This window comes from Parus major, unplaced genomic scaffold, assembly GCF_001522545.3.
Source record: "Parus major isolate Abel unplaced genomic scaffold, Parus_major1.1 Scaffold378, whole genome shotgun sequence".
NCBI classification, from domain to species: Eukaryota; Metazoa; Chordata; class Aves; order Passeriformes; family Paridae; genus Parus; species Parus major.
The window spans coordinates 37396-45632 of NW_015379299.1; the positions used below are offsets into that span (position 1 = coordinate 37396).

The window sequence follows — 8237 nt, forward strand, 5'->3', positions numbered from 1 at the left end:
GGCCGAGCGGCTGGAGCGGCCCGCGGCCGGCGGCGGCTCCGAGCTGGACGCGCTCTGGAAGGAGCTGCAGGAGGCTCAGGAACGCGACGCCCGGCAGCGCTCCATCGCCATCGCCCGCTGCTACTCCATGAAGAACCGGCACCAGGACATCATGCCCTACGACCGCAACCGCGTGGTGCTGCGCTCGGGCAAGGACGACTACATCAACGCCAGCCGCGTGGAGGACCTGTCCCCGTACTGCCCCGCGCTCATCGCCACCCAGGCCCCGCTGCTCGGCACCGCCGCCGACTTCTGGCTCATGATCTACGAGCAGAAGGTGTCCGTGGTCGTGATGCTGGTGTCGGAGCAGGAGCTGGACAAGGTGCGGCTGCCGGGGACGGGACGGTGCCCGTGTGTCGCCGTGGGGCCCCGGGCTGTGCTGACTGTGCCGTTCCCCTGGCAGAAGGTGCTCCGGTACTTCCCGTCGGAGCGGGGCCAGCCCGTGGCGCAGGGCCCCCTGACCGTGGTGCTCACCAGCCTGAGAGTGACCCCCACGCACGTGGAGCGGATGCTGACGCTGCAGTACCGCGAGCAGAGCCTCAAACGCACCGTGGCCCACCTGCAGTTCACGTCCTGGCCCGAGCTGTACGCGGGGGGACAGAGCGGGGCTCGGGGCATCTCCTGTGGGGGCAGCGGCTCCGGAGCCGGGGAGGGTGTTTGGGGGGCCCCGAGTGCGGAGCCCCCGCAGCGAGCGAGTGTTCCCCCGTCCCCAGGGGCCTGCCCGAGAGCAAGGGGAGCCTCCTGCGCTTCATCCAGGAGGTGCACGGTCACTACCTGCACCAGCGCCCGCTGCACACCCCCGTCGTGGTGCACTGCAGGTGAGCGGGGCCGGGGGGCTCCCGGGCCAGGGGAGAGGGGCTCCCCCTCTTCTCTCGGCTCTGTCACGGCTCGGGGGTCTCTCGGCAGCTCCGGCGTGGGCCGCACCGGCGCTTTCTGCCTGCTGTACGCGGCCGTGCAGGAGGTGGAGGCCGGGAACGGCATCCCGGAGCTGGCGCAGCTGGTGAGGCGGATGCGGCAGCAGCGCAAGCACATGCTGCAGGAGAAGGTACCGGCTGGGGGCTGCACCCCCGGGCGTGTGGGGCTCGGGCCGCGCCCCGGGCCTCACCGTGTCCCCTCCCCTGCAGCTGCACCTCAAGTTCTGCTTCGAGGCCGTCCTGCTCCACGCCGAGCAGGTGCTGCTGCGCCACGGCGTGGGCGCCCCCGCCCCGGCCAAGGCCCCCAACAGCGCCTCCCCCAAGGTGGGTGCAGGGCGGGCCCGGGGGTTTTTTGGGGGGCTCTGCCGCTCCCGGGGCTCACGGGGCCGCTCTCCCCCAGCTCTACTTCCAGCAGGACCCGCAGGACCTGGTGCTGGGGGGGGACGTTCCCATCAGCTCCATCCAGGCCACCATCGCCAAGCTCAGCATCAAAGCGGGGGGGCCCAGCGCGGAGCCCGGGGAGGGCTGGGGGGTGGATCCCGCCCCCGCTCCGGACCCCGCCGATCCCGAGGTGCCGCTGGTCATTCCCGACGGCGTCGTGGACGGTGTTGACACCCCCGAGCCCCCCGCCCCTCGGCCGCCCCTCCCCGAGGCAGCGGGTGACGCTGAGAGCAGCAACCACGTAGTGGGGGAGAGCCCCGAGGGGCCGCCAGAGCCCCCCGCTGCCCCCCCGGCCTCCTCCTCCTCCTCCCTGGAGCTCCTGGCCTCGCTGACGCCCGAGGCCTTCAGCCTGGACGCGTCCCTCAAGGGCAAGCAGCGCATGAACAAACAGAACTTCCTGCAGGCGCAGCCGGGCGAGGGGCTCCGGGGACCCCGGCCCAGCGATGACCCCCTCAGCATGCTCGACCCCCTCTGGACCCTCAACAAGGCGTGAGGGGGGCGGGGGCCCCCCGGCCCCCAGCCCCACTTCGTTTGACTCTGGGTAGAACTGACTTTTTCAGCTCTTTGCTACTAAAATAAAGCGAGTTTATCTGCAGGGCCGAGCCCTGGTGCTGCCGGGAGCGGGGGCTGAGCCGGGCTCGGGTTAGTTCCGTTTAATGGATCTTCCTGCACACGTTATAAAACACGGTCGGTACAAAAGCGTCCCCTGTACAGCACAAAGGTACAGCTGGGCGAAGGCCACCCGCGGGGGCTGGGCCGGGGTCCCGGGGGTGCCCCTACAATCACCGGGGCTCCGGGGCCGACACCGCGGCCGGTTCGGGGAGCCCCGGGGTCCGCTCGGGTCCCTCCCCAGCGCCTGCAGGAGGGGGGCGAGGGCTCCGCCCGCTCCCAACCTGAGAGAAGCCTCCTCTGGCCCCGCAGCGGGAGGAGGAGGAGGGGGAAGGGGGAGGAGGAAGGGGAAGGAGGAGGAAGAGGAGGAGGAAGGTGCTATTGCTGCAGCCGGGGCACGGGAAGGAGCCGGGCGGGGCAGCTGTGCCAGGGCACGGCAAGGGCAGCGCTACCGGGGCTGGACCCCCGCGCCCCCTGCCCCAATAAATAACTATTTACAGCGTATAAATAAATAGGGTGGGGGCAGCTGCGGCCCCGGGCGGGGTCGGGCGGGGCCCTGCCGCGCCCTAAGGCACGTGGGGGCCGAGCCGAGCCCAGGACGGGCCGGTACCGGCCCTGTCCCGGCTGCCACCCGGGGCCGGGGCTGTCCGAGCCCGGTTCTGGGGGCGGTGCCGGGCCGGCCCCGCTCCTGCCCTGTCCCCCCTCCGTGTCCCCCTGCCGGGGGCCCCCGACACCACACGGGGGACGCTGCTGGAGCCGGGAGAGCAGCGCCAGGGCGGCGGCCTCACCCCGCTCGCTGAGCGGAGCCGCCCCGGTGGCACGGATGGAGCCACGGAGCCGGCGGCGCTGTCCCCGCTCCGGCACAGCCCCGAGCCCCGCCGGGCCCTCCTCCTGCTCAGTCCAGCTTATCCAGCACCGAGGGCACGTAGACCAGGCTGAGCTCGCTGCCGAAGTTGCAGACGATGGCGGCGTTGTCCAGCACCAGGATCTGCCGTGCCGGCTGGGACTCGTTGCTCTTGCCCAGGTAGACGGTCTGGAGCAGGTCCCCGTAGCCGATGTCCCAGAAGGACACGCAGCCCTGGCCGCCCGTCACCAGCAGGTTGTCGGAGATGACGCCCAGGCTGGCACCGCAGCCCAGCTCCTGCGGGCACAGGGCAGAGAGCTGAGCCCCGAGGGTCGGGAAGGGGCAGAGCCTTGGCTGGGCCCGGCCCGTCCTGAGCCTTTCCCTGGGCCAGGGAGGATTCCCCAAGCGTGTGGAGCTGGAGTAGAGGCTGCTCAGAGGTGTCTGCGGGGGCTGGGAAACTCAGGGTGTGAGGTGGAGCTGGGAAGGGGCTCAGCCTGGAGAAAAGGAGGATCAGGGGGAATTTCTGGCTCTGCACAAGTCCCAGAGGGGACAGCCGGGGGGGTCGGGCTCTGCTCCCAGGAACAGGGACAGGAGGAGAGGGAATGGACTCAGGTTATGCCAGGGGAGGTCCAGGTTGGACATCAGCAGGAATTTCCTCACAGAAGGAGTGATTACACTCTGGAAGGGGCTGCCCAGGGTATCAGAGGTGTCAGTCCCCTTCCCTGGAAGGATTTAAAAGCCACGTGGATGTGGCACCCGGGGACACAATCAGCGGTGGCCCTGGCAGCACAGGGCGTGGTTGGACTCCCTGGTCTCCGAGGGCTTCCCAACCCCAGCAATTCCCGGTTTCCTGCCCCACGGGTCCCACCTGCTGGATGGAGTAGAGCTTGATCCCCGAGCTGCGGTCCCAGATGCTGATGACATCGTCCAGGCCGCTGCTGATGACGCAGGACGTGGTGCAGGTCAGGGAGGTGACGTCCCCACGGTGGGCGAACACGTGGCTCACACGGCTGCCCGTCAGCACGTCCCACAGGCAGATGGCCCCGTCCTGGCCACCGCTGGCCAGCACCATGGTCTGCGGGACACCGGGGCCACGTCAGTGCCAGGGGACACGGTGAACCCCTCTCCCAGCATGGGCAGGAGGTCACACGAGCGTGCCTGGAGCCCTGAGTGCCAGCCCTGGTGTCCCCTGCCTGTTCTGGGTGCTTCAGCGGGCTGGGGCCAACAGAGCCCCAGTGCAGAACCCCCAGAACCCCAGTGCAGAACCCCCAGAACCCCAGCTCACTTGGATGGGGTGGGGGAGAGCCCCTGGGGACACAGGCCCCGTCTCAGGCCTGCCCAGCCCCAGCTGGCCGTGCAGGAACAGGGATCCCTGCTCCAGGAGGACAGAGAAGCAAGAGATCTCCAGGGACAGGGATTGCTGAGCTGACAGGGAACTGGGGGAACGCTCCGGCTCAGCCAGAGATGGAGGGACCCAGGTGGGTCAGGGATGGGAGCAGGGCTGCAGGCAGGTATGGGCTGTGTTCTCAGGGCTGGGTCCCGCTGGGAGCTCAGGTGAGCCCAGGTGTGAAGGCAGGTGAGGGCTCAGGCCCAGCAGCTCCCCTGTACCTGGTCGATGTACACAGCTGTGATGGCTCCCGAGTGGCCCTGCAGGGTGAACAGGCAGCACGAATCCTCCAGCCGGAACACCTGCGGCAGGAGTGAGGCTCCAGCTCAGGGTGCTGCCCCCTGAGCCCCCCACCACGCCCCAGATCCCCCCTGCTCCCCCTGCCCCGTGGGGCCTCGGGGTGCTGCAGCCCAGGGCAGGGCGGGCAGTGCAGGGTGGTGACAGGACAGCTGAAGGGGAGAGGGGACATCCCAGAGCCTGGATCTGACACTCAGGGTATGTCACAGCAACCTCACGGGATGCTCCAGTCTGGGACACAGGAGCTGGAGAGCTGGGGCAGACCCTGGGGTGCTGCTGGACGTGACCAGCTGTGCCCAGGGGGGCAAAAGGCCAGCAGCACCTGGATGCTGGCCACCCAGTGTGGCCACCAGGGCAGGGGTTGTCCCCCAGGGCAGGGATTGTCCCCTGTGCTGGCCCTGCTGAGGGACCCCTGGAATCCTGGAGAGCCCAGGAGAGGCTGGGGTGTGTCCAGGGAAGAGGCTGGAGCCCCAGGAGGGGCTGAGGGAGCTGGGAAGGGGCTGGAGAATTCCTGAGGGAGCTGGGAAGGGGTTCAGCCTGGAGCAAAGGAGGCTGAGGGGGAATTTCTGGCTCTGCACAAGTCCCTGGCAGGAGGGGACAGCCGGGGGGGTCGGGCTCTGCTCCAGGGAACAGGGACAGGAGCAGAGGGAGGGTCAGGTTGGATATTGGGAAAACTCCTTCATGGAAGGAGTGGTGAGTCATTGGAAGGGGCTGCCCAGGGCAGGGGTGGAGTCCCCATCCCTGCAGGGATTTAAAAGCCCTGTGGACGTGGCACTTGGGGACAGGGATCAGTGGTGGCCTTGGCAGTGCTGGGGACTGGCTGGACTTGATACTCCTGAAGAGCTTTTCCAAGCTCAGTGATTCCACAGTTCTCCTGAGGTGTGAGGGTGTCACATTCAGCTCGGGGTGACGCTCACGGGCTCCGTCCTTCCCTCTCCTCCGACACAGGCGGGTGATCAGAACCCCGAGCTCCCCTCCCCGCGTGCCCAGCAGCCATCGCTGTCCCCTCACCCTGAGCGTGTGGTCCTGGCTGCCGGTGACGAGGCGGCCGGCCGCGGCCTTGAGCGCGGTGATGGGTTTGTGGTGGGCGCAGGCCACGCTGTGGGTGAGGCGGCAGCGCACGGCGGCCCCGCGGCCCAGCTCCGGCGATGGCGGCAGGCTGCTCCTGCCCGCGGCTCCTGCGGGGACACGCGCGCCCGCTGCAGGCCGGTTATCGGCTTTTGGCAAACTTCAAACTCTTGGCTGGTTTGTTCCTTTCCGCACAGGTTAAGTGGAATGGTTTCTCCACATCCATCAAAGCAAATTCCTCCCTTCCTCCTTCAAAGCTCCTCGTCTGTCACCCCAGCCCTGCCCCTACTCCCCCGTCCATCATTGCAAACCCCACCCTGCCTTCCAGATCCTTCCCTGTCAATCATTTGTCCCTCGAGGCCCCATTGGTCAGTGCATTTTGTGCCCTCCCTCTGTGTGTCCCTATTGGTCAGGAATTTGTGGTCCCCTCCCCTCGGGTTTCCCCATTGGTCCGTGGTTTGTTCCCGCCCCTGGGGCTCTGTGGGAGCTGAGCCCTTCTGGTGCGGATCCCTCATTTCCCCGGATAAACCATCACTGGGAACTCCAACCCAGGAGACTCCTCTGCTTTCCTGCCTCCACCCCTGGCACCGTGCACCGCAGAGCCTGGGGCGGCACAAGACTCTGGGGGTTTCACTGAGGGGAAAGTGAAATCCCCAGGGATTCCCCCAGGGATTCCCCCAAGGGATTCCCCCAGCGATTCCCCACTCTTGGTGCTCTCTGTGCCAGTGTGAAAGAACACTGCAGAGCTGGCTGGAGATCCGGGGCACAGCGGTGTCACACCCCTGCTGTGGGCTGAGGGGCTCTGGGTGCTGAGTCCTGGAGGGCTCTGGGGAAGCTCCGGGGCGCTCTGGGTGCTGAGCCTTGGGGGGCTCTGGGTGCTGAGCCTCGGGGGGCTCTGGGGGGCTCTGGGTGCTGAGCCTCGGGGGGCTCTGGGGGGCTCTGGGTGCTGAGCCTCGGGGGGCTCTGGGTGCTGGGCTTTATGGAATTGGGGCTGGCATCACTCTGAACCCTCTGTGCTCCAGAACCGCTGGACACAGGGCCTCAACAGGCCCGAAGAATTCCAGACCGGTTTGAGATGGGACAGAGCTTAAAGCCCATCTGGTCCCACACCCTGCCTGCCAGGGGCAGGGACACTTTCCGCTGGCCCAGACTGCTCCAGGGATGTCCAACCTGGCCTTGGACACTTCCAGGGGTGGGGCAGCCACAGCTTCTCCAGGAAGTTCATTCCGGTCTGTCCCCACTCTCCCAGGGAAGAATTTCTCCCCATCTGAATCATCCCCTCCATTCTGCTCCAGAAGCAAAGGATCCCTGTGCTCTAACCAGCCCCGGGGCCAGCCTGGGCTGTGCTGTGGCTGCAGCGAGGGCTCGGGCTGTTCCCGGGGTGGGAATGGGTGACACACAGAGAAAGGAGGGAGAAGAGGACGGAGTGAGGGCAGTGCTGGGAGCACATGGGAGCCCCTGGCCCCGTGCCCTGGGGAAAACCAGCATGGGGATGTTCCCAGCACAGGGAGCCCTCAGCTGGGCACAGCTCCGGGTGCTTCTGGAGCAGCTTCTGGAGCAGCTGGCACCAAAGCTGAAGCAGTTGTGAGGAAGACTCGGCTATGAGGAGGAGGAAGAGGGAGGAGGGGAAGGCAGGAGCCCAGGACAGCGCACTGACGTTCCAACAGCCGCTCACCTCGGAACTGCAGGTGGTTCAAGGGCGTGTGTGTCTCCAGAGAGAAGAAATCCAAGGAGCCATTCAGCCGGGCAGCCACGATCCTGAGGGAGACATGGGGGTGAGGAGAGGCCCCTCCCCGAGCCCCAGAGCCGACACCCCCGGGCCAAGCACAGCCCGCCCGCTCCCGGGAGGAGGCTGCACAGAGCTGGGCTGGGAGACCGGACACAGCTCCCAGTGGACTGGACAATGGCAGAGATCCAAAGGTCTCCCAGCCCTGAAACCCTCTGCATATTCAGCTGCTGGCAAGACTGAGGGCTGGAGAAGTGGCTGCTGGAGCAGACCTGGAGCCAGGAAAGCTGGTGAGAGCTGGATACACGGAAGGATTGGGCTGGATATGAGGTTGGATAGCAAGAAACGGCGGCTGGGCACTGAATGGGCTCCCCTGGGAACATCACAGCTCCAGCCAAGCCTGCCAGACCCCAGGGGTGTTTGGACAGAGCTCTCAGAAACAGGCTGGGGTTGTTGGGGTGTCTTGGGCAGGGCCAGGGGTTGGACTCCAGGATCCCTGGGGGTTCCTTCCAGCTCAGGATATTCCATAACAATGATTCTAAGGAAGAGACATCCCAGCTGAGCCTCTGCTGCCAGGAGCTGCCGTGGAGCCGGGGCTGGGAATCTCCCAGCACTTGCACAAGGAGTTACCTGTTGTTGAGGAAGACAAGGGCTGTGATGCCGGATTGTCCTTCATCATTGCTGCTGCGGAGGGTCCCCTCGATGGCATCCCACACCTGGGGAGGAGGGGTCACTGCAGTGAACCTGGCCAGAGGAACACTGGACACAGCGGGCTCTGGGATCCTGAGCAGCTCCCTGTGCTGTGCTCCCAGGCTGTGACCTCCTGCCTCCCATTACTGCATCCCTGCTCCTCATCCTCACCCATCACTGCATCTCTGTTCCTCATCCTCACCCATCACTGCATCCCTGCTC

General features: G+C 66.8%; 2 protein-coding genes across 5 annotated transcripts in view; one reads left to right on the forward strand and one right to left on the reverse strand.

Moving 5' to 3' along the window:
- PTPN23 (protein tyrosine phosphatase non-receptor type 23) overlaps nt 1–1989 on the forward strand; it is a 12595-nt gene extending 10606 nt beyond the window's left edge. Inside the window, exons 20-25 of the mRNA XM_015616222.2 lie at nt 3–361; nt 443–624; nt 753–857; nt 946–1084; nt 1164–1277; nt 1354–1989. Of these exons, the coding sequence (XP_015471708.1) occupies nt 3–361; nt 443–624; nt 753–857; nt 946–1084; nt 1164–1277; nt 1354–1887 (1433 nt within the window). The 3' untranslated portion in view covers nt 1888–1989. The remainder of the gene's footprint in view (nt 1–2; nt 362–442; nt 625–752; nt 858–945; nt 1085–1163; nt 1278–1353) is intronic.
- A 43-nt stretch (nt 1990–2032) lies between these two features.
- The window catches only part of SCAP (SREBF chaperone), a 50065-nt gene continuing 43860 nt past the window's right edge, over nt 2033–8237 (reverse strand). For 2 of the 4 annotated variants that reach the window (XM_015616224.1, XM_015616223.1), the window contains exons 18-23: nt 7956–8041; nt 7275–7357; nt 5543–5730; nt 4456–4536; nt 3716–3922; nt 2033–3144 (exon numbers count right to left, since the gene is read on the reverse strand). In XM_015616224.1, coding sequence (XP_015471710.1) covers nt 2899–3144; nt 3716–3922; nt 4456–4536; nt 5543–5730; nt 7275–7357; nt 7956–8041 — 891 coding nt within the window. In that variant the 3' untranslated portion in view covers nt 2033–2898. The other 2 variants (XM_015616226.1, XM_015616227.1) reach the window with 2 other exon arrangements.